The 25694-nt window shown below is 46.2% G+C and overlaps 1 protein-coding gene across 2 annotated transcripts in view; it reads right to left on the bottom strand.

Moving 5' to 3' along the window:
• The window catches only part of ATRN (attractin), a 197649-nt gene that overhangs the window by 60308 nt on the left and 111647 nt on the right, over nt 1-25694 (bottom strand). The window contains exon 25 of one of the 2 annotated variants that reach the window (XM_063310528.1): nt 3517-4179. The exons of the other annotated variant lie outside the window; for it this stretch is intronic. Coding sequence (XP_063166598.1) covers nt 4090-4179 — 90 coding nt within the window. The 3' untranslated portion in view covers nt 3517-4089. Of the gene's footprint in view, nt 1-3516; nt 4180-25694 lie in introns of those variants that run through there. 2 annotated transcript variants of the gene reach the window in all.

Below are 25694 nucleotides of genomic sequence, written 5' to 3'. Positions count from 1 at the left end.
GGAGGGTTGGATTGTGTGTGTGTGTGGGGGGGGAATGGTTTTTATAACAGGTGACATATTTGTTTCAATAAAAGGAAGTTCATACATTACCTCAAAAGTTGTCTGAAGTAGGGAAAGGCAAATGACTTGATATTTTATTTAGAAGAGTCCACATATTTCTCGCATCTCTCCTGTTTCTACAGGAACACCCCCCCCCCACCGCAATAATATCTTTTTTATCATATCCTTCAATTGAAGTTCACACAAAATCTCATCAACACTTGGGAGCAAGACCCAGAAAAAAGTCACACTTTTTGGAATAGAATAATCTGGACCTATGACACTCCCAGCTGAACAACAGGAAAATTGAAAACTTCAGCAACATAGCTAGAAGCCATCAGCACAGACCTGCCAACTCTGTTACTTGTAGGATGGGGATATATAATTCCTTTGGGCATTTCAGCCTTTCATACCCCAATGCTCTTGGCCAGAAAGGGATGGATTATTTCAATAAGGCTTCCATACCTGGTTATTCAAAGACTGTGGGGACCCAAAGTGGCTACATCTAACACTAGGAATATTCTTTCTCTGAAAGGAAGGAAGGAAGGAAGGACCCCCAAATTACCCTTTAAAAAGAAGGATGTTTCATTCTCAGTTAAATGTCAACAGGAGCTCTTCCCGCTTGCACAGGTCACCGCATGAAGCAAAACAACCACAAATGCAGGAAAAACATTTGATTAGGAACAGGCCCAGCTAATGCACTCCCCAAGGCTGCTAAATCCAAAAGCTGATGCTAAATCATCTTTCCTCCACTGCACCCTCTCGGTTTCTAAAAATGTTCACTGGGGCTTCTGGCAACAGCTGCGGAGAATGATCACACCAGGAGACCCTCAAAGAACCATCTACTGTGTGTTCCTCTTCCAACACATGCCTAAATAGACTTAAATAAATAAAAAAGATTCCCAAACATTCAAAGCCATTCCTGAGTCTGCATTGTAATATCTGCAGTAATATCTGCACTGATTGTGTAGCCTTTCCTCTTTTCCTTCATGGCCTCCCCTCGGCCTTTCTGGCCTCACCCCTCAAATTTTAACTTCTGAATCGCCTCTGTACTTCAACCCATTTCTTTTGACATTCAGCTGACATTCTTCCATTCCATTCCTGACTGTCTGGTGGATCCTGCATGATCTGTTAGTTGCATCTCTTGTAACCACAAACGGCGTTGCTGCTGCTAATACAACTTCCAATATTATGGAAAAAGCAGCAGGCTTGATGTTTAGACACCAGACTAAGCTGAACTAAGCTGGACAAGTCCCTGAAGTTTTCTTGGCAAGGTTTTTTGGAAGTGCTCTGCCATTGCCTCCTTCCTCAGGCTGAGAGGAAGGGACAGGCCCAAGGCCACCCAGCTGGCTTTGTGCCTCAGGCAGGACTAGAACTCAGGGTCTCCTTGTTTCTAGCCTGGCGCCTTCACCACTACACCAACTGGCTCTATTTACCATTTATGGTTTAAATTTACTATTTCATTATTAAATTTATATTTAATAATAAAATGTAATTTTATTATATTTTATAATAGCCTTAGGCACGAAAGCCGGCCGGGTGACCTTGGGCCAGTCCCTCTCTCTCAGCCCAACCCACCTCACAGGGTTGCTGTTGTGGGGAAAAGAGGAGGAGGAGGAAGGAGCATTAGGTGTGTTTGCCGCCTTGCGTTATTTATAATAATAATAAAGGCGGGATATAAAATAAACAAATGAATCAATGAACAAACAAACAAAATTACTATTTACTGGCTCTATTTACTAGTGCTATTATCAGCTAATAGCTGTGGGTGTGAGAGTCTCAAACCTGAAACAGGACAGTCCAGGCCTCCTGTGCTCCCTGTGGGGCACATGCTTTAGCTGGCCCTCTCCGATGTCCCGTCAGTACCATCCTTCCCTGGTGCAGCCTACTGTCGTGCCACACCATAAAGGGCTCCATAGGCAATAACCAGCGCTTTGAATCAGTCGCCCATCAAGTGCACTACTGGATATGGAACAGATCCGTGGTTTGTTTTGACTGCTGGACCTGATATTAGAGATGAATTCAGGATCAGGCAGTCTCGACGGGAGATCTCCACGCCACCAGGTTCTTGGGCACCCCCTCACCCCCTTCCCAGAAGCAGAAGGACAAATGCCGAAACATCCACAAATTCACAGTGCTGCAGACAATGCTTGAGATGGAAGGCTGATACTCACTGAAGAGAGTATCATGGGGCAGGGCTACGTATCTTAGCAGCATTATTTAAGAGCTCCGTTTGCCACTAATCAGGGCTAAAGCCACGTCAGCCTGTAAGCTGTTGTAGTCTCTTCCTGTTCAAAAATTGCTTTCCTGGCTTCTGATCCTTTGCTTGTAACCCTCACTAAGCCTTGTGTAATGAACTGTATCTAGGGCTGGACTCTCACTTGCCCTGTTCCTATTGCCAACCCCCTTGTCTTTTCTTCTCCTAGCAGCAAGCCTGCACACGCTACATAAAAACAAGCCTTACCCTGAGACTTTCCACTAGAACCTCTACAGATCCTTCACAATGCTCTGAGTAAAGCCTTGCTCTAGTTCTGGTTTTGCTGGAGATGAAATCGGTGGAAGAATGCAAAGGACAATTTCCCCGCTGGAACTGCAACAAAAGGATTCTCAACTGAGGTGCCTGCTGATCTGGGCCACCATCCAGTTCTTGGTGATAAGGGCAGGTATTTATATTCTGAAAGGCTCTTGATTGATTGTCATTGTCTTTTTGATGGATAGGTCTCTGCTTGCTTGCATGGATAATTCCTTTCTGAGTGGCTTCTGTCTGTGGTTATATTACTTTACCCAGTTGCTGTTGCTGCCACAGCTCTGAACTATTTCCGAGATGCTTAACTGCTTTGTGATTTTACAGCGGGGAACTTTTGGTACAGGCTTCAGGGGAAGAGGAGATCAAACAAAGCATGAATCAGGGAACAGGAAAAAGAAGCTGAGAACTTTAGGACAAGTCAATTGAGTACGAGCTATGATGGGCCGATGAAAATTAGTCGCTAGTGACAACTCTCTAGGGTAAAGCAATCCTGTTCACTGTGCATGTTTTCTTTGAATTATTCTTCAGATTCTCCTTGGAGCTGCAGAGATGCTCATCAGTGAGAACTATCGTGGTGGAGGGTTGGATTCTTCTCAGCCATGGAGCTTTCTAGGGGACTTTTGGCTAAGGACTGTCTCTCAGCCCATCTCCTGGTTTGTTGTGAGGATGAAATATATGGGTGGTAAGAAAACAATATATTGCATATTGAACTCCTGCAAGGAAAGGTAGGATTTAGATCTAAAAGGTTCCCTCTAAAAATGGTACTGTACTCAACAGTATGTTTGAATAGGAAGGACAATTATCAATTGGAGCATTTCTAGAGGGGAAAAGAACCATCGAGAAGAACAAAAGAGCAACCCATTATCACCTGGAAGGAAAACCATATAATGAATGGTTGGAAGCATTGTGTAATGGATGCCTATCCTAAATTACACTCAGACTCACAAGCAAAAGCTTGAATCAAATCTGGTTTATTAAAGAATAGCATGCAGGTACAAAGAAAGCTGAGAATGAGCAAAAGCACGCCAATTACAAACTAAAAACCCTCGCTGCAAACGTAAGCCCTCTCCCCATACAACCGTTTCAAATTCCCCATCCCAGGTGCTCCTAACGAGTTCAGCTAATCAACGGGTAAAAGGACCTTGAACACAAACGATAACCCAAACACATTCCATCCCCGTAAAAACAGATAGAAAGCCTGGTACAAGATCTCCCAGCAGCTCCCTCCCAACCGGAACGCGCATCAGCACCATGGCATGCGAAATGTTACGATGGACATTAACCATTGCAATGGCGCACATGACATACCGCCCCCGCAAAAGAAAGAAAATCCCAATAAAATAAATAGCAACATGAACAGTCAAGCCGCAGGCTTCAAAGGATAAGCTAGGTGAAAGCGGCGAACTAAATCAGGAGCATTGACGTGGTGAGCAGGCACCCACTCAGGGTGGGGGAAGTGCTTCCAACGGACGAGATAGTGCAGGGAGTTGCGAAGCTTGCAGGAGTCGACGACCGCTGTGATTTCAAGGTGTTGCTGGCCATCGATCATGATAGGAGGTGGTGGAGGAGGTTGGGGGTGCCAATGAGCGGAGTGGTGCGCCGACTTGAGCAAGCTGCAATGGAAAACAGGGTGTAAACGTTTTAAATTGTGGGGTAGCTCAAGCTTGACAGTAACAGGATTGATAAGAGCAACAATGGGGAATGGCCTGATGAATTTGGGGCCAAGCTTCTTAGAAGGCTGAGGGGATTTTATGAACTTAGTGGAAAGATAAACCTGATCCCCAATTTTAAAGGTGTGTTGTGGAGAATGGTGCTTGTCAGCGTGGTGTTTGTAGGCAGCCTGGGCATTGTCCAGAACCTGCCGAATGATCGGCCAGGAGTCGGCCAGCTGCACAGCCCAATTGTAAGCCAAGCAGGAGGTAGAAGGGGGTTGGGGCAATTCAGGGATGGGAACAAAGTCCTGGCTGAAAACAAACCGGAAAGGGGTCTGCCCAGTACTCTGGTGAACAGCATTGTTGTAAGCCACCTCTGCAAAGGGCAGGAGTTTGACTCAATTGTCCTGATGGTAGTTGGTGTAGGAGCAAAGAAATTGCTCCAGGGTGGAGTTAAGAATCTCAGTAGATCCGTCCGTCTCCAGATGTGACGCCGTTGACAACGCTTGTTCAGTGCCAATCAATTTCAAAGAAGACCGCCAAAATTGGGAGGTAAATTGTGTGCCGCAGTCGGTTACCAAACGGGAGGGGCAGCCGTGGAGATGGTAGATGTGGCACAAAAAGAGGCGAGCCAGCTGTTGAGCAGACGGCACGGAGGCGCATGGATAAAATGGGCTTGTTTGGAGAAGAAGTCCTTTACAACCCAAATGACAGTTTTCTTTTGACTGGGTGGGAGGTCAACAATAAAGTCCATAGAGATCTCGGCCCAGGGACAAGATGGGTTGGCGACAGGTTGGAGAAGCACTTGTGGTTTCCCCATTTTTCATTTTGACATGGCACAGACAGGGCAGGAGGCAACATAGTCTTTGGCATCCCTCCGCAGTGAGGGCCACCAGAATTGGCGGTGGACCAAATGCAGGGTTTTGACGAACCCGAAATGGCCCGCCAATTTATCGTCATGGGAACGATGCAACACCGAAGCCCGCAAAGTTTCAGGCACATAAAGGCGGTGGCCAATCCAGGCGAGATCATCCTTGAAGGAAACTTTGTCTCGATTAGCCAGCAACCAAGTGTCAGATTTCACTGCCTGGAGAAAATTGGAGTGCAACTGACAAGGGAGCGGCCGTCTGTGGGTTGGGGGGTGGGGTGGTGCCTTGAACTGGCGGAGCGCGGGTTTGGCTTCGGGTGACGGCAGCCAGTCCCAGTTGGGGCAAAGAGAGAACAGTACCAACCACTTGAGGGATTTGGTCAAAGTCTTGAGGCAAGCAGGACAAAGCGTCCGTGAGGAAGTTTTTCTTTCCGGGTATGAATTTCAGTTGGAAGTTAAACCGACTGAAAAATTGAGCCCAGCGAATTTGTTTGGGGCTCAGGTGGCGGGGGGTGCGGAGAGCCTCCAAATTCCTGTGGTCCGTTCAAACTTTGAACGGGCAGGCCGCCCCCTCAAGGAGATGGCGCCAAGTTTCTAAGGCGGCTTTGACAGCAAAAGCCTTTTCCCAAACATGCCACCGGCGCTCAGTCTCAGAAAATTTTCTGGACAGATAAGCGCAGGGTCTTAGGATGTTGTCAGAGTCTTTTTGCAACAATATAGCCCCAATGGAAAAGTCAGAAGCGTCTACTTGGACAACAAAGGGCCGTTCAGGATCAGGATGGCGCAGAATAGGTTCTGCAGTAAAAAAAAGTCTTTAGTTTCTCGAATGCAGCCTGGCATTCTGGAGTCCAATTCAACACTGCCCTGGGGTGTTTTACCTTGCGTGTTTCCCCCAACTCTTTCGTGCGAAGCAGGTCTGTGAGGGGCAAGGCAATTTCCGCAAACCCCTGGATGAACTGGCGGTAGTAATTGCTGAACCTGAGGAAACTTTGCAGCTGCCGTCGGGTGCGAGGGCGTTCCCAAGCTAAGATGGCCCTAATTTTCTCAGGGTCCATCTCGATCCCCTTGTCAGAAACTCGATAGCCCAAATAGTCTAGTTGGTTTTTGTGGAATTCACATTTGGACAGTTTGGCATACAGCTTGGCTGCCCTTAATTTTCCCAACACCTGTCTAAGAAGGCGTTCATGCTCTTCCTCGGTTTCAGTATAGATAAGGACATCGTCTAAATAGACCAAGACCCCTTTAAATAAGTGATCATGTAACACTTCATTAGTCAATTGCACAAACACCCCAGGTGCGCCGGCCAAGCTGAACAGGAGGACTTTGTATTGGAAGGAGCCCAAGGGGCAATTAAAAGTGGTTTTCCACTCGTCTCCAGCCCGTATGCATATGCAAAAGTAGGCTTCGCGGAGGTCGAGCTTAGAGAAAATTTTCCCTTTTGATAGGTGAGCTAGCATGTCTTTCATTAGAGGAAGAGGATATTTGTTACATAGGGAGACTGAATTTAACCCCCGATAGTTCATACAAAGTCTGAGTGTGCCGTCCTTTTTCACCCAAAAGAGCACAGGCGCTCCAACTGGGGAATTGGCAGTTTCAATGAACCCCCTTGCCAGGTTTTTGTCAATGAACTCACACAATGCCTCTAGTTCTTTCTTAGTCATTGGGTAAATTTTCGGTTTGGGCAGTTGCACGTCGGGAAGCAACTCTATTGCACAATCAGTTTTGTGATGGAGTGGCAGCTGGTCTGCCTCCATTTCCCCAAATACGTCCACAAAGTCTTGGTAGCGGTCCGGCAGCCCTTCCAGCTGCGGTAAGATGGGGTGCGGTGCCCCCCCCCACTTAAGGGTCTCCCCACTGGATAGGCTTGGTAAAACCCGTCGCTAAAAGTAAGGGTTCGGTGCTGCCAGTTTATATAGGGGTTTCGGCATGTTAACCAGGGGATCCCAAGAATTACCATGGGATCGCCAACCGGTGCAATGATGAACTTTAAAGCCTCTTTGTGTCTGCCCATTTGCATTGCTACATTCCCAGTGAAATGAGTTGCTGGACCCCCTCCCGCTGTTGACCCATCTAGCTGGGTAAAGATCAAAGACTGCTGAAGAGGGAAGCTAGGCAGGTCTAGCGCAGTCACTAGATCCAGGTGGATGAGGCACCACGAACACCCCGAGTCAACCAGAGCCCAAACTTCTGTGGTTCGGGTGCGGGAATTCACTGCCAGGGTGGGGCAATCAGCACTCGCCATAGCATCCTCACGCCCATCTTCCTCCACCTGCCCCAGGGCACAGTTCAGGGCAAGTGGCTGGCGTTTCCCGCCGGCTCTTTTGCAGCCTCCTCAACCTCTGCGTAGAGATACAGGTCTTCTTCCATGTCAGTAGCATCTTTGGCCGTGGTCATTCGGCGTGATGCCTGGGGTGACTTAGTTGGGGTTTTCGTCACTCTATCTCCGGATTTGAGTTTCGGGCACTCGGCAGCTCAGTCGCCTCCTTTTCCACAACGAAGGCACTGCCCGCGCGCATAGTGGCGCTCCTTCTCCTCGTCTCCTCTTGGTGGCTAGGTGGGGCAGCTGTTGTTCTGCTCTGGGGTCCCCGCGTCAGGGTTGTTTTCTTGGTTCATCGCGTTTGCATGCAGGTGCGCTGGGCATGCTCAGCCTTTCCGGCCAAACAGATCCACTTGTACAGCGACTCCGGGTCATCTCTGCCCAGCGCCCATTGGAGGTCATCTCAGTTAAGTCCTTCTTTAAACCTCTCGATGAGTGTTGATTGGGACCAGTCAGGAACCTTGCCCGCCAAGGCTTTAAATTCTAGGGCATAATCGGCTACCGACCTGGGTCCTTGGATGAGCTCCTTGAGCGCCTTCTTAGCCCTGGCTTTGGCTAGGGGGTCCTCAAAAAACAGCTTCAAGATGAACATGAAGTCGTCGAACGACCCGAGTTCAGGAGCGTCAGCTTCTGTCAGTTGGACATACCAGTCCACTGCTCTGCCTTTCAGCTTAGGGGTAATGGCTGATATCTTAGCTTCCTCAGATGTGAAACACGACCCGTATTGCTTCATATAGTTCTTCACGTTGGTTAGGAAGAAGGAAAGTTTGGTGGGGTCCCCATCGAATTTGACAGCAAAATCCTTCACTTTCCTGGTTGGAGGGGAACCAGCTGCGGGTTGGGCGGTAGGGCCCCAGGACACCCCAGAGGACCCTCTTCGTGGTGAGGCTCCGTCCCGATGTCGTCTCCTGCCTCGAACCACCTGCAGTCCACTAGGAGGAGGGGGAGAGGGCTGCAGGGAGCGAGGACTCTCGTCGCAGCTTCCCTGGTCACCCAGCATGACCGACAGGGTTTTCAGCAGATCCTCTAGCGACTCCACCTTCGCCTCCAACCCAGTCATCCTCTCAGGGGTCACCGATCCTTCCCCCCGTCGGGTGTCAGGTCATTTCTCTGGTGCCACTTTGGTCGATTCCCCCTCAGGGGTCAAGGGGAACTGATACTTCCAGGAAGTCCCAGCCGCCTCTCCCTTAGGTTCTCCCTCATCGCTGGATCCCCCCAGCTCCAGGCTTGAGCTAGAACCCCTCGGGTAGAACGAAATATCGGGGGGAAGGGGGCTCCTCGGCGCTGGATCAGCTTGCGGTTCCAGCCCTCCAGATGTGGGTCTTAGTTCGGTCATCGTTAACTATTTTCCTCACAAGGAATATGCTTGGAAGGAGTTAACGGGAATCACAATTGATTCTCAGCTTTATGTAATGGATGCCTATCCTAAATTACACTCAGACTCACAAGCAAAAGCTTGAATCAAATCTGGTTTATTAAAGAATAGTATGCAGGTACAAAGAAAGCTGAGAATGAGCAAAAGCATGCCAATTACAAACTAAAAACCCTCGCTGCAAATGTAAGCCCTCCCCCCATACAACTGTTTCAAATTCCCCATCCCAGGTGCTCCTAACGAGTTCAGCTAATCAACGGGTAAAAGGACCTTGAACACAAACGATAACCCAAACACATTCCATCCCCGTAAAAACAGATAGAAAGCCTGGTACAAGGTCTCCCAGCAGCTCCCTCCCAACCGGAACGCACGTCAGCACCATGGCATGCGAAACGTTACGATGGACATTAACCATTGCAACGGCGAACATGACACATTGGGTGTACTTTGCTTGGAAAAGAGAAGTCTATGGGGAGATAGGATACAAGCATCGGAACGTCTATCATGTGGAAGGTGGGGCAGAATTGTTCAGAGTTGTTCCAGATGACAAGAAAAGAAGCAGTAGGTTTAAATTGCAGGAAAATAGGTTTCATGTGGATTTCAAGAAAAATATCCTGATAGAAGAGCAGTTCAACTATGGAACACCTCAGGAGATGGAGAAGTCTCAAAACACTGGAGATGTTTAAAGCCACCTGTTGGGATGCTGTGGTAGATTTTGCAGTGGGGAGGAGGTTGGACTAGATGGTTGCCAAGGTCACGTCCAGCCCTTGTATTTTATGATACGGTGATATACAGTGGTAGTAGTAGGATTAAAATATAAGCAGTTGCCTTTTACTGAATCAAAGAGAAAATATGCCAAGCCGCATCATACTGAAGCATAAGATAAGGCCAAGGAGCATAATTTCAAATTGACTTTTTTGAGGTAGGTCAGATGATGGTGGAAACTGTGAAGGAAAATGGTTGTATAGTTGATATGCTTGCTGCCAACTGCCCTCTTCCACTAATTATAACCAAATGTACCCAGTGCAGAAGGGAGGTGGGTATGAAGGAATGTAGGGAAGACCTCAGCAAAAGAATGGATGAGCCATTAAGGGAGGAGGATCAGGAGCGGGAACTTAGTCCTGGGAAAGTGGAATGTGTGGGAAGGAAACTCAAAATCACCCCACCTGTCCAAAATCACCCCACCAGTCAGGAATCACACTGAGGAATAGGTCTCTAGTGTTTATTACTGCTACATAAGACAGAAAATCCTAACAAACTGAAGAAGCGTGGGAAAAACTCAGATAAACCCTGAAAGACAAGGCGGGTCTGATCTGTGTCTCTTTGAATGGCTGCTTAATTCCTCAGTACTACGCATGCGTTTTCCCCCCTGGATAGAGGCCCCCTCCTGCTCGCCATCAGTACTCATGACACCACCTTGAGCCCTGCTGTCTGCTTGATATAAGATGGGGCAGAGGTTTCAAGACTGAAGTCATCCCTTCAAGATAGGCCAGGTCAGGAAATGGACACAGCAAGGGTTCCAGGAATGCTAATTGATTGTTGTAGGGTACAATATTTCCAGAGGTGCTGGAAGATAGCTTGTTGCAAGACCCTGTTTGTTAGGTTGGGCTCTAAGGGTCAGTTGGGATTGTTGCTTTTGTACCAGCCTCCCTGCTACATAGCAACCTCCCTGGCAGTGGAGTTCTCCAGGTTCATGGTTCTTGTGAACTTCAAACTACCTTCCTTGGGGTAGGAGTCAGAGGTGGTTCAGGAATTCATGTCCCCCATGACAGCGATGGGCCTGACCCAGTTGTCAAGGGGCTCACACATGACAGCGGTCGAATGCTAGGTCAAGTTTTCTTGTCACAGCTGTGGCAATGTGATCGCAACTTGGGGGAGGCTGCTATCACTCCTCTGTCATGGTCAGATCACTCTCTGTTGGGCCTGGAGTTCTCTGGTACTCCCCCTGCTGCAGGGAGGCTGGGCCTATTCCATTAGTCCACCCCAGGCAACTGATGGACCCAGCAGGGTTCCAGAGGGAGCATGGAGTGGTCCCTGAAGGTCTGGTGCATGGTCCAATTGTGGCCTTGGTTGTTGCCTGGAATGAGAGGCAGCAGAAGCCATGCAATCTCTCTTCCCACACATCCCAAAACTCCCCTTGGTTTACTGAGGAGTTGAGGGAGATGAAGTAGTTGAAGAGATGCTACTGGAAGACAAGGAGAAGCAGACCAAGCTTGAGCTAGAGACATTAGGGCCCACCTCATGGTGGCAAGGGCAGCAAAATGCCAGTATTTCTCTGTCCTTATTGCATCTGCAGATAGTCACCCAGAGGCCCTCCTGGGGAGGACTGCTTTGGAGATCTACTTGCAAGGCCAGCATGAGGAATATGCTTAGTATCTGTTAGATAAAGTTGCTCGGATTCACTCCAAGTTAGACTCCACCCTTAAGGCAGGTCCCATGCAGGTGACTGAAGCTCAGTCTAGCTTGGTTATCTGGGAGGAGTTGACCCTGTTACTCATGATGAAGTAGAGAGGGTTATCAGGACTGCCAGCTCAGCCACTTGCTTTTAGACCCATGTCCCTCATGGCTGGCTAAGGCTTCCTGGGAGGTGACATGAGGTTGGGTTCTGGTGGCGGTCTATTCTTACTTGCAAGAGGGTGGTTCCGCCATCCCTGGAGGAGGAGGTGGTACACTCCTTCCTCAAGATGCCAACCCTGCTGGACAAATTTTGTCCAACCTCTCCCTTTTTAAAAGTTGGTTGAGAAGGTGGTTGCGCATCAACTCCAAAGAACTCTGGATGAGACAGATTATCTGGACCCCTTCCAATCAGGCTCCAGACCTGGGCATGGGACCAAAACAAAACTGATCAAGATCCCAAATCTTGTCTACTTCTCCCATCAGATCTGGCAGGAGAATCATGTTATGGGTCCCGCCTTTTCTGTCACTATATCTGCCCCATGGAACACCAAGGCTCTGAGGAGACGGCTGTGTTCCCGAGTCTGGGGGTTGGGATATCTGTTGGAGCCTGTGAATTAGTTTTACTGAAACGTTTCTATTGTATTCGTATTGATGGTTGTCTTGGTTTTTATCTCAGCTGCTGATTGTCTATTTTACAGTTTTTGTCAGTTTTTTGCTTTTTTAAAAAACTGTTTAAACTTTTTTGCCTTTTTTAAAACTGTTATTAACCATCCAGAGTCACTTGTTTGAGATGGGTGGCCATGTATACTGAATACATACATGCATGCATGCGTACATTTGACATTTTGCCTTCCTGACTTCTAAAGGTAACCAGAAAGTTTAGCCAGGTGATTATAAGGAACAATAATTTTCTGGTTTTGGTGAATTTTGATACCAAAACCAGATGATCGTGAGATCCTGATTAAAAAAAACAAGAAATCGAAAGTTTTTAAAAACCTATTGTATCGGATAATTTCTTGACTGCAATACTCCATTCTTAAGCAAAGTTTTGGAGTGTGCTGGCTCAATGGGTTTAAGACGGTTGGGGTTAATTAGATTGGAGTCAAATTGACTTCAGGTCTGATTATAAAATAAATGTAAGTTTGGTCGTCAAGCATAGTATCACTGTTTGGACTTGACCTGGATAGGACTTGTTGCCTTTGCATTACTCTGGTTTTTAGAGGGACATTTCAACAGGTGGCATTGAAGGATTTGCGCTTGATGATCCGGCCACTAGCTCATGGTTTCCAGCAGGGTTAGGATTTGTCTCCCATGCTCTTTAAAGCATGTAGCTCACGGCTAGAACTGTCTGGTTTCTCAGCTCTGATGCTACCAGTATGCTCATATCTATGCCTCCTTTCCATATACGAGAAGGGAAGATGTTCCAAATTCTGAACCCGTGCCTAGTATTGGTGATAGATTGGATGGGCTCAAATGAACTGATGTTTCTATCCACACAAGAAAACATGGCAGTTTGTTAATTCTATTATTCCTCTTTCTAAATCCACAGTGTAAACCTGCTCCTGGATTCAGGAGTATCTTTTCACAGGGAACATCTAGTGTGCCAATTCTTGAAAAGTCCAATTTGGTCATGGTGACCCATGCCTCAGATACATCCCATTTTGACCACCTTTTAAAGGGAGCTACTTTGAATCATGCCTGGAAACTTAAACTGAGGCAGAGGACTGTAGTGAGCGTACAGAAGATCAGTATTGGCTATATAGAACACATAATCCTCTTCTTACAACAGCTCCAATGCTACATTTCTAGGTGCAAGACAAAATGGTATGACCTGCAAAGATGAGCATGACTTAGGGCCAGGTCACCTGCAAGACTCTATTCTCCTTGTAAGACAGCCTACATTTTAAGCTCATTAAGAGTTTTCTTCCCTGCCCCATCACTATCATAGCCACATTCGTGGGAAACACAGAAGGCTGGATGAACTCCCCTCTGGAGCCTATCTGTTGGGCGAGATTATTCCTTTCTTACTGGTGTGTTTATTTAAAAATCATTTTTAATCTGGATTTCTATTGCTATTGCATCTCTATCTCATCGCTAGTTGCCTTGATAAGATAATACCTTGGGATTCATAGCTAAGAACCACTTTGACAAATTCATAGAGGAACAACGAGTTCTTCTCTTGGGCTACATCTTTTCTCAGTGAACTTCACAGTTAACCACCTATTCACGTTAACTGTTTTTAACCATCTGTTTAAAAAAGCATTTTCTCTTTAAATGGCACCTATATAGCCTCACTGTCTCTTATTTCCTGGAATACTCCACCAACCCCAAATAACGAAGGTTTTAACCGGATTGCTGTGGCCAACACAACTGGGAGCTTGGCTGGATTTTCTGAATGCCAGGAGACCGGCATAAGAGGAAAGGGAGAATGAAGAAGATGGAATATGAACTGTGGAGACAAAGTGTGGGAAGGAAGGAATGTGGAGTACAGAGAAGAGATGTGGAGAAAGAGGAATGGGAAAGAAGGAAGTGAAGGAAGATGGAGGAAAGAGAAGCCAGAATTTGGGAAAACAAGGAGCATGGAGGACATGGAGAAGATGAAGAAAGTTAAGGAAAGTAAAGAGGGAAGAAAGAGGAGAAACATTAGGAATCATTTAGTAGCTTTTCACGGTGGGAGGCAGGTTATAATAATGACATGTATAGAGAAACTATGATGGAGGGCATTGGGCTGGCCACTACAGAGAAGGCAGATGGACAATCTGGTGTTGGTTCCCTCTTCTAAGACAGTATCTCCTCCCTAGGTCCTAGATATTATTGCACTGCTGGTAGACTTGGCCTAAAGCTTAGTGAATGCCAGGCCGGTCATAAAACCATGCTCCTTCATGACTTAGCTGGGGAGGAGTGAGCAGATGTTGCAGGATTTCAAGACGGGCAATAATTCTGCATGGGACTTAAGAGTGTTTCCAGGTATCCTGCTCACTAGTGGCTTGATATGAGTGTCTATATTGAAGCTGGGCTGTAGGGACAAACTAGAGAATCTGATGGTGTATCACCTTTCTGACAGCCAGCACTCTTCCTTGCTGGGCTACAGTAGGGCAGCCAGTTCTGCTACAAGCTCTGGCTCTCTGGAACAGGAGGGAATCGTGGGCATTGGACAAGATTGTCCCAAAATGGCCTCCTGGTACTGCAGACCTCTGGATGCCCATGGTTGAAAGGTGCTCCAGGAGATGGACAAAGCAGCTGAAGTGATGCCTGGAGAACAGGGGTAGAAGATGAGGAGTGAACATGGCTAAACACACTCAGGAATGACTAAAACCAATTGCCCTTGGCATAGCTTCTGCCATGTTTAGGCTTACACTATGTCAATCAGAGTATCAGCACTCTTATATTTCTCTGCCCTCGTTGCATCATCCGTAATGTCATCCACTGACACTGTTTAGAATAATTTACTCTGGACAAGCTTCCACGGTGATGGGTTTGCAAGATATTCTGCTCACTCAGAACTGGACTTTGTATTAGCAGAATCAATTAAGGCTGAATCCTAGCGAGACAAAGCTGCCATTTGTGCAAAAACTTCAGGTTTGCTAGCAGACTCCATGCTTGCTCTGGATGTGGTTACATTTCCATTGAAGGAGAAGGTCTGTGACTTGGAGGTTCTCCTAGGTTTGGTTCTTTCTGGGGCAGCAAATAGAGTCTGTCACTGGGGAAGATTTTGCCCATCTTTGGCTGATGGGCCAGTCTGTCTATTTTTCAGTTGCAGCTCTTCTTGGAGTAGGAAGCCCTGGTGAGAGTGACTCATAACTTCCCAAGTGAATTACAGCTGCGTGTTCTACTTAGGACTGACTTAGAATCCTCCCCAGAAGCCTTAGATGGTACAAAATCCAACCACCTGCATGCTGAGGAGTGAGAACCACTTCAGAAGTGTTACACCAATACTGCAGGAGCTATGCTGCTTATCCATAGATGTCTGAATACAATCCAACATGCTAGTTATGGGTTCTGTAAGAGATCACCTCCTCCAAATGGACTGTCCTGTGCCAGCATCTTGGGAAGGAGTGCTGAAGATCCCTCTCTCCTGGAAGTTATGGGAGCAAGATCCTGGAAGTGGGTCCCATGAGTACCAGTCCATCCCACTGGAACTGTCCATCCCCAGAGACCCTAATGTCCCCTATATGGTTGTTTTAGGAAAGCTAGAAAGCCCTGGCTTCTTCTACCAGCATTTGGCATCTGAGTAACATATACTGTGGCACTGCCTTTTAACCCTTGTTACGTTTTTAGTTGTGGTGGTAGGTTGTGCCGTGAAAGAAAGAAAGAAAGAAAGAAAGAAAGAAAGAAAGAAAGAAAGAAAGAAAGAAAGAAAGAAAGAAAGAAAGAAAGAAAGATCTTTATCTTTTATTGTATGTGAGCCCCCAGAGTTTGTTTAAAATGGGTAGGCTATACCTTTTGTTAAATAAATAAATAATATCTGTGCTACTTCTCCATCAGCCTACAATTTTAGCAATATGAAAGACGGGCAATACAAAATATTTCCCCCCCCCTCAAAATAAGAGTTGAAAAAAATAATTACTGAGCTATTATTTGCCAGTCAAATGAAGCTAGTGAAAAAAGTACATCCTGTTTACTGATTACATTTTAAATAACTTCTTGTTGAATAGGCTAATCAGATCATTCAAAATTTTCTTCTAAGTAAAACTGATTATTTTCAGCAGGACAGTGTCCTAGGGTAAGTGAACAACCAGGCAAAACGTATTTGACAAGCTGAATCCCACAGCTCCAGTCCTGAGTTCTACCTTCCAATGTCACCGTGGCACGGATTTCGCTCATTAAGGCCAAACCATAATGCAATCTGAAGCAGAGATCCCACCACTTAAGACATGATGTATCTCCCACATTCACAAACAGCCACCTATGACAGCATGTGTCATGATGACCCATGTTCATCTGAGTTTGCACAGGCAAAAAAACTATTATTATTAAAATTAAAATTTTAATTCTTCCTGTAGCTGGGTTGCTGGCTTCTCGTTTGATTTTATGTCTCTCCTGTGTTCCTTTAGGAGGGATAAATGGGGTGAATATTTGGCAAACGTGCCCACAAGTTGGTGTGTCTAAACCAGTCGAAATGTGCTTTCCAAGAATGGGAATAAGGGAAATGCAACTTGGCATCTATGAGGACTCAAAACCGTACAAGTGCTCATGAGCTGTACTGCTACAGGCACAATGTGCAGTACAAGTATCAATATATTTACAGTCAGTATTTCCCAGCTGTTACCTGGCCTTATCATTCATGCAGTAACTGACAGACTTTCCAATGGATTCTGCTTGGAGCTGATGGTGAAACTCTACATAACTATTAATTTGGGGTGGGGGGGGAGAGAGAGCGACAGCGTAACAGCGGTACAGAAGACTTGAGTTAGAAGTTCTCAGATGTAACAGAAGGGAAGGAGAACAAACAAGAAGCACCGATAGCATCCAACTGCTACTACCAAGCACCTTTCCCCTTTTTCGTTTTTCTCTTAGGCAGAGGGTTCTCGAATGGCCAAACTAAACAGTCTGAGAACAGTAATCCACAAAAAATGCAGACTAACCTCTCTAACAGCTGCCCCAACTGACCTGCAAGAAAGCTTTCAAGAATTTAAAATCTCAAATGTGTAATGGTTGCCTATCTCAAACACACTCAGACTCACAAGCAAAGGCTTGAAACAAATCTGGTTTATTTAGAATACTGTGCAAGTACAAAGAAAGCTGAGAATGAGCAGAAGTGTGCCAAATGCAAAATAAAAACCCTCGGTGCGAAAGTAAGCCCTCCCCCCGTTCAACCGTTTCAAGTCCCCCATCCCAGGTGCCCCTAACGAGTTCAGCTAATCAACGGGTAAAAGACCTTGGACACCAACGATAACCCAAACACATTCCTTCGGTAAGAAAACAGACATACAGCCTGGTACAAGGTCTTCCCAGCAGCTCCCTCCCAACTGGAACGCACGTCTGCACCACGGCATGCAAGCCATTACGATGTAAATCAGACATTGCAATGGTGAACATGACAAAATGTTGCCACAATTGTTTTCAAACTTTCCCGAAGATCAGCACCTATGCTGGCTCAGCAGGATTCAGAAGATGCCTCTGCTGGATCTTCAGGATTTCTAGAAAAACTCACTCCCAGCCATGCGTTCCAGGAAGAAAAGATACAGACCGAACTTACTAATGCCAACAGGGCAACGGCAAGTTTGATTAATGTTTAAATCAGGCACCCTTCTAAGTAGCAGAAAACAACATGCAGAATGACCAGGATGGAACCAGGAAGTGCACCAAAGCTTACCTGCTGTCTACAGAGGAAGCTGACCAACTTAAGCAGACTTCATCATGGGGCTGCCAAGAGCCAGAGGGACTTAAAGAGAACCAATCCAGTAAACTAACACTAATTCCTGGTTGTTGTTGTTTTTAATAGGATCTACATTTGGCTGTCTTAATTTGTCATGTTCACTGATTCAATGTAGTTTATACATTGTAACGTTTCACATGCCATGGCGCTGACGCGCGTTTCTGTTTGGGAGGGAGCTGCTGTGAGACCTTGTACCAAGCTCTGTATGTGAAATCAGGACAATGGAATGTGTTTGGGTTATGTTCTCTGTTCAAGGACTTTTCCCGCAGACCATCAGAAACTGTTAGGAGCGCCTGGGATTGCGAACTTAAGAAGATTCTACAGGGGGAGGGATGTCATTTGCACCAAGGGATTTAGTCTGAATTTGGTGCGCTTTCATCATTCTCAGCTTTCTCTGTGATCCTGCATACTATTCTTTAATAAATCAGTTATCTTTGAATTCACACTCATGAGTCTGATGGTGTTTTAGAATAGGCAACCGTTACATAAAGCTGAGAATCCCCAAAGTTGTACTGTTAGCTCCTACCAAGATCAGTCTCTTGTGAGGGAAAATAGTTAATGATGGCTGAGTCAAAATCCACGACCAGGGGACTCGAGGAAACAGCTAGCTTGATGCCCGAGCCGACGGTCAAGAGAAGAGAACTGAATCTCACCCCAGAACCTTCAGAGTCCCGAGACCTGTCAAGGGATGAATTGAATTCCAGTTCTGATGCAGAGGAATCTGACAACGGGGAAGAGCCAAAGCAACCGGCACCCAGCGAATTGCTCACAGAGTTGGTCGCCTTGGATGAAGTGGGGGAACCCCAACCAGGGACGTCGGGGACGTCCTGGAAGTATCAGTTCCCGCTAACCCCAGACAAAGAATCTACTACGGTGTCAACTGAGAGGAAACCGGGCACACGAAGGAGAGGGTCTCTCAAACCCGAGAGACTAAGAGTGGTGGAAGCCAAAATAGAATCGATGGAGTACAGGTTGAAAAACCTGTCTTTGTCACTGGAGGAGCAGGGGAGGCACGGAGGAGATCCCGGCTTCCCGCAACCATCCCCCATCCTCCCATCCAGACCGCTGGCGGAGCGGGTCCAGAGACGGCTCCAGGATGAATCTCCATCCCGCAGAGCCTGGCCCTCAGTATCCCCACCCCGAAAAGGGAAAGCTACTGTAACCTGGAGCCCAACCACTCAAGCGCCGGCTGGTTCCTCTCCAACCGGAGTGAGAGACTTTTCTGTCAAATTCAATGGAGATCCAACAAAGTTATCTTTCTTTTTAACTAATGCTAAAAGTTATATGAGGCAGTTTGGGGCATGCTTCCCTTCTGAAGAGGCTAAAGTAACTACCATTGCCACCAAGTTGAAGAGTCGAGCGGCTGACTGGTACGTTCAATTAAGTGATGCTGGCTCCCCTGCACTTGATTATTTCGATGATTTCATGTGGGCATTAAAGCTGCATTTTGAAGATCCTCTGGCCAAGACAAGAGCTAAGAAGGCGCTGAAGGATCTTATCCAGGGCCAAATGGCAGTAGCTGATTACGCTCTGGAGTTTAAAGCTCTGGCTGGGAAAATCACTGACTGATCTGAGTCAACTCTAATAGAGCGTTTTAAAGAGGGACTCAACCAGGACGTCCTGCATTGGGCCTTGTGTAGAGATGACCCCGAGTCATTGTACGACTGGATCTGTCTGGCAGGAAAGGCTGAGCATGCTCAGCATACCTTCATGCAAACTAGAAAACCTGAAAAACCACCCGCCACCATGAGAGGACCCCGAAGTGCTGCGACTGCTGCCCGGCCAAGCTATAGAGACTGGGATGAGGAGAGAGATTGGCACTACGCGAGGGGTCAGTGTCTCCGATGCAGAAAGGAGGGCCATCAAGCAGCTGATTGCCCAAAAGCCAAGGCTGGAGATCGAGCGAGGAAGCCACTGGCCAAATAGCCCCCCCCCCTCGCGGCGAATGACAGCAGCCAAAGGGACAGCCGACACTGAAGAAATAATCTACTTCTCAGGAGAGGATGAAGACAACTCTAAGGAGCCGGCGGGAAACGCCAGCCACCTGCCATGAAGGGCGCCAGCGGGCAGGTGGAGGAGGATGGGCGCGAAGATGCTATGGTGAGTGCTGTCCCACTTTAGCAGTAAAAGTGAAATTGGGTTCCCGCACAAAAACTACAGAGGTATGGGCTTTAGTTGACTGGATGTTCCAGGTGTTTAATTCACCCTGATCTGGTTGCTGCTTTGGAACTGCCTAGTTTCCCCCTCCAGCATTCTTTGATCTTCACACAGTTGGATGGTTCAACAGTGGGGTGGGGGGGGGGCGGCAACCCATTTCACTGGAACTGTGGCAATGCAAATGGACAGCCACCGTGAGACTTTGAAATTCGTTGTAGCACCTGTTGGCAATCCCTTGGTAATCCTGGGGATCCCCTGGTTGACCTATCGAAGCCCCTATGTAAACTGGGAGCACAGAACTGTGACTTTTAAAGATGGATTTTACCAAGCTCCTACAGCGGAGATAGTTGCACGTGCGGAGGTTGGAAGGGCAGTGATCGCCACGCCGCGCCGACTTGCCACATTTAGAAGGCTTGCCTGCTCAATACCAAGAATTTGCAGACGTATTTGGGGAGATGGAAGCAGATCAGTTACCCCCCCACACACCAGAAAACTGACTGTGCAATAGAGTTGGTCCCCAATGCTCAATTGCCCAAGCCAAAAATTTATCCGATGACCCAGAAAAGTCATTACGGGACTTCATTGACAAAAATCTGTCAAGGGGGTTTATTGAACCTGCTAATTCCCCAGTTGGGGCTCCTGTGTTATTCTGGGAAAAGAAAGATGGCACGCTTCAACTCTGTATGGACTATCAGGGGTTAAATTCTGTCTCGATCTGCAACAAATACCCTCTACCCCTCATGAAGGACATGTTAGCTCATTTGTCAAAGGTCAAAATTTTCTCCAAGCTCGATCTTCGCGAAGCCTATTTCTGCATTCGCATAAAAGCTGGGGATGAGTGGAAAACTGCTTTTAATTGCCCACTAGGATCATTTCAGTACAAAGTCCTCCCTCTTGGGTTGGCAGGGGCACCTGGAGTCTTCATGCAATTGATCAAGTATTACATGATAATTTGTTTAAAGGAGTCCTGGTTTATTTAGATGATCTTCTCATTTACACTGAAACCGAGGAACACCACAAACGCCTCCTCAGACAGGTGTTACACAAACTTAGAGATGCCAAACTCTCTGCCAAACTTTCCAAATGTGAGTTTCACAAAACCCAACTTGACTATCTCGGCTATTGAGTGTCTGACCGGGGTATAGAAATGGACCCTGCAAAAATTCAGGCGATTCTAAGTTGGGAACGTCCCCGCGCCCGGAGGCAATTACAAAGTTTCCTAGGGTTCAGTAATTTCTATCAGAAATTTATCCAGGGGTTCGCTGAGATTGCTCTGCCCCTCACTGATTTACTCTGTACCAAGAGCTTGGGGGAGACATGCAAAGTAAAAAACCCTGGGGCACTGCTGAATTGGACGCCTGAATGCCAGGCAGCATTTGGGAAATCAAAAACCCTTTTCACTGCTGAGCCTATTCTACAGCACCCTGATCCTGAGTGCCCCAAGTTGATGTTTCTGACTCCTCTATTGGGGCTATTTTGTTACAAGGGGATTCAGAAAATCGCTTAAAACCCTGCGCTTATCCAGGAAATTTTCTGAAACAGAATGCCATTGGCATGTTTGGGAAAAGGAGGCATTTGCTGTAAAAACAGCTTTAGAAACCTGGCACCATCTCCTTGAAAGCGCTAAATGCCCTTTTGAGGTTTGGATCGATCACAGGAATTTGGAAGCCCTCCGCACCCCACGATGTCTCAGCCCTAAACAGATTCGCTGGGCTCAGTTTTTCAGTCGCTTTAACTTCCAGTTAAAATTTATTCCGGGAAAGAAAAACTTTCTGGCCGATGCTTTGTCACAGTTGCCTCAGGACCTTGACCAGGTGGCAGATGTGGTTGGGACTGTTCTCACTGAACCACAACTGGGCTTGGTTGCTGTCACTTGGAGCCAGACTCGTGCGCAGGCAACCCCGCCCCCAGCACAATCTGGGAAGCGGAAAGTGCAAGTTCTTTGTCAGTTACAGAAGGACTTTCTCCAGCCACTGAAATCTGACACTTGGTTGTTAGCTAATAGAGACAATGTTTCTTTTGAAAACGGTCTGGTGTGGGTGGAACACCGCCTTTATGTGCCTGAAACTTTAAGAGCTGATGTTTTGCAGAGTTCCCATGATGACAAGCTTGCTGGTTGCAAGGTTGTCAAAACCTTGCATTTGGTTCGCTGTCAATTTTGGTGGCCAACCTTAAGACGTGATGTAAAGGACTATGTTGCTTCCTGTCCAGTTTGTGCCATGTCAAAGCGAAAAGGGGGGAAACCACAGGGGCTTCTACAGCCAGTCACCAGCCCATCACGCCCCTGGGATGAGATTTCTATGGATTTCATTGTGGACCTACCTCCCAGTCAGAAGAAAACATTTGGGTTGTAAAAGATTTTTTCTCTAAACAAGCTCATTTCATTCCATGTACATCCATCCCATCAGCCCCACAATTAGCATGCCTATTTCTCCACCACATCTACCGCCTTCACGGTAGCCCCTCCCGTTTAATTTCTGACCACGACACACAGTTTACTTCCCAATTTTGGAAATCATTTTTAAAATTGATTGGCACTAAACAACACTGTCCACATTGTCCCATCCACAGACTGACGGTTCTACTGAGATTTTAAATGCCACTCTTGAACAGTTTCTTAGAGCATACATTAACTACCATCAGGACGATTGGGTCGAGTTGTTACCTTTTGCTGAAGTTGCTTACAACAATGCTGTGCATCAAAGTACCGGACAAACCCCTTTTCGCGTGGTTTCTGGTCACGACTTTGTTCCCATCCCTGAACTGCCACAGCCCCCTTCCCAAACATGTTCGATGTCTGACTGGGCTGTTAAACTGTCTGATTCCTGGCCAGTCATTCAATAAGCTTTCGCTGATGCCCAGGCTGCTTACAAGTCTCAAGCTGATAAGCATCGCTCTTTACAACACGACTTCAAAGTTGGGGATCAGGTGTATCTATCTACTAAGTTTATCAAATCACCTCAACTCTCTAAAAAACTTGCTCCCACATTCATTGGCCCTTTTCCTGTTGTTCATCGTGTCAATCCAGTTACTGTTAAGTTAGATCTGCCTCACAATTTGAAACACTTGCACCCTGTTTTCCATTGCAGCTTGCTTAAGCCTGTGCACCACTCACCGTGTTGGCACCCTCAACCTCCTCCTCCTGCTCCAATTATGATTGACGGCCAGCAACACTTTGAAGTCAAGGACATCGTTGATTTTTGCAAGCTTCGAGGCACCCTGCAGTATCTGGTCCGATGGAAACACTTTCCTCATCCTGAATGGGTGTCTGCCCACCATGTTTCCGCTCCTGATTTAATTCACCGTTTCCACCTTGCTCATCCTTTGAAGCCTGCTGCTTAATGTATTCTTCATTTTGGGGGGGCAGTATGTCATGTTCACTGATTCAATGTAGTTTATGCATCGTAACGTTTCACATACAATGGCGCTGATGCGCATTTCTGTTGGGAAGGAGCTGCTGTGAGACCTTGTACCAAGCTCTGTATGTGAAATCAGGACAATGGAATGTGTTTGGGTTATCTTCTCTACTCAAGGACTTTTCCCACAGACCATCAGAAACTGTTAGGAGCACCTGGGATTGTGAACTTGGGAAGATTCTGCGGGGGGAGGGGCTTCATTTGCACCGAGGGTTTTTAGTTTGAATTTGGCGCGCTTTCATCATTCTCAGCTTTCTCTGTGATCCTGCATACTATTCTTTAATAAATCAGATATCTTTGAATTCACACTCATGAGTCTGAGAGTGTTTTAGAATAGGCAACTGTTACATAATTCTTCAGAAAAATTGCTTGGATGAAAGAGGAAGGGAGACACATTGACGCCAATGTATTTTTAAAATGAACTGAAGTGGTTTTAAAGAGAGGTGGAGCAATGTTTCGGAGGAAGAGGGAGAACTCGGCATTGGCAAAAGCACAGATATCAGGAGTACAAAAAGAGCATTTAGAAGCTGAAAACTTCCTAAAAGAAACTGGGAAAGGGGGCAGAAAAAAGCAACAGTAGAAACATGAAGTTGGGAACTTTGTAAAAAACGAAACAAAACAAACAAAAGCCGTGTGCCTTTTTAAGGCTGATTTCTACAATAATCGTCTACAATGCCCTACCCCTTTTCCAAGATTTTAAGCTTATAAATCATATTTGAAAGCAGGCAAACGAAAGGACCCAAGAAGAGCATGTACCAGCACAGGAATCAGACTCAAGGCCAGGCCAGGCACCGACAAATACAAGTTTCAGGCTGGCATTGAAGAAAATGAAAACAACCAAGTTTGGGTGAACGGCAAAGGAAGAACATTTTTACTGAACCTGCAAGCCCATTTCTATTTGTCCCCAAGAAACTCACCAGGTTTCTGGTTAACTTTAATAACTGTAACAATTCCGGGTGTTATATGTTGCTGCAGGTTTCTTTATATTATCATTTTTATAAATTATGACTGCTGTTTTATTCAACCACATTTTACAGACGTTGGGATGTATACCACGCGGGGAGGGGAGGGGAGGGGACGGGAGGGGAAGAGAGGGAGGGAGGGAGAGAGGGAGGTTATAACCCAGTGTTTCTCAACCTTAGCCGTTTTAAGATGTGTGGACTTCAACTCCCAGAATTCCCCAGCCAGCATGCTGGCTGGGGAATTCTGGGAGTTGAAGTCCACACATCTTAAAACGGCTATGGTTGAGAAACACTGTTATAACCAATGGGGCGAGCATGGCAGCTTAATCCGTATTTCCCTAACAATCATCCTGAATAGAACCAGACATCTACAGTACTAATAATCACCTAGAAAAATTCAAATAGTCACTCCTAAAAGTCTTTTATTGATCTTCTTCCCACCTGTCCTGCCCGTCCCACATATATACAAGAAGGGAGCATTGTTAACATAATTTTTTAAGAAGGATGAAAGAAACATTTAAGGAAACACGTTCGTATACAGAAATGCTTAACTCCAATTCAATCCAAAATCATTTAAAGATCATCGCGTTCCTATTCTGAGAGAGCAAGCCATAGTTGTGAGATGCATTATTCCTGTACATTAAACACTAACAATGGAGCATCCTGCTCACTCAGGGGTGCAGCAAAAGCCTAAAGGTTATGGGCTTGCAAATGCACAAAAATAAAGAGCTCCAGATGGAGATGAAAGATAGCAATGCATATGTCTTTATTCAATAAAATTCTACTAACTATTAATATCATTTCATATAATAAGTAGACCATTACTCAGTTCTAAATAACGGGATTTGCTGTAATAAAATCAGCCACATGTATACATCTGCTATATCAAGCACAAAGATCTTATGAGCAAACCAAATTTCAGGTAGTCCTCGTTTAGCGACTACAACTGGGACTGGCAACTTGGTCATTAAGCAAAGTGGTCCCTAAGTGAAAATCACATGACTGCGACTGTGCTTACGATTTTACTTCAGTTTTCCTTTGCTCCTTGCTACTTCCTTCAGCTGAACTGGGCTTCTTTCTCTTTGTGTAGGAGGACATCTTGGTACGGGTTAAAGAAGCAAGTGAAAGAAAGAGCCGAGAGATGCTGCGACGGTTGTATATGCGAGGACTTGGAATTTTGTTGCAGAATGGAAATAATGTTGTGGTTTGGGGAAGATAGAATGTCCTGTGTGTACAGGTAGTCCTTGCTTGGCAACTGCCTCATTTAGTGATCGTTCAAAGTTACCACAACATTATTTCCATTCTGCAACAAAATTCCAAGTTGGTTTCGTTTGTTTTTGTACTGCCTTAAAAAAAATCCACAGGTTTAACACAGCTAAAAGTTGCCATTTTTCAAATGCAACTTTAACAGGAACCACCCAAACAAAGTTAAGAAAATTTACCAAATGCCGTTCTGCCTGACTTTGTTTGAATAGTTTGTTCCTTTTGATCTACAATTGACATTAATTAGTTCAGCTATTACTACTGACCGGAACAGTGATTATGCTTACTTTGTATACATTTAAATTTTAACAGCAACATTTTACAGTTTATGAACTGATTCCCTGC

Source organism: Candoia aspera, chromosome 8, assembly GCF_035149785.1.
Source record: "Candoia aspera isolate rCanAsp1 chromosome 8, rCanAsp1.hap2, whole genome shotgun sequence".
NCBI lineage: Eukaryota > Metazoa > Chordata > Lepidosauria > Squamata > Boidae > Candoia > Candoia aspera.
Note: the sequence above shows the minus strand (reverse complement) of the source record. Positions and strands in the feature narration are given on the sequence as shown.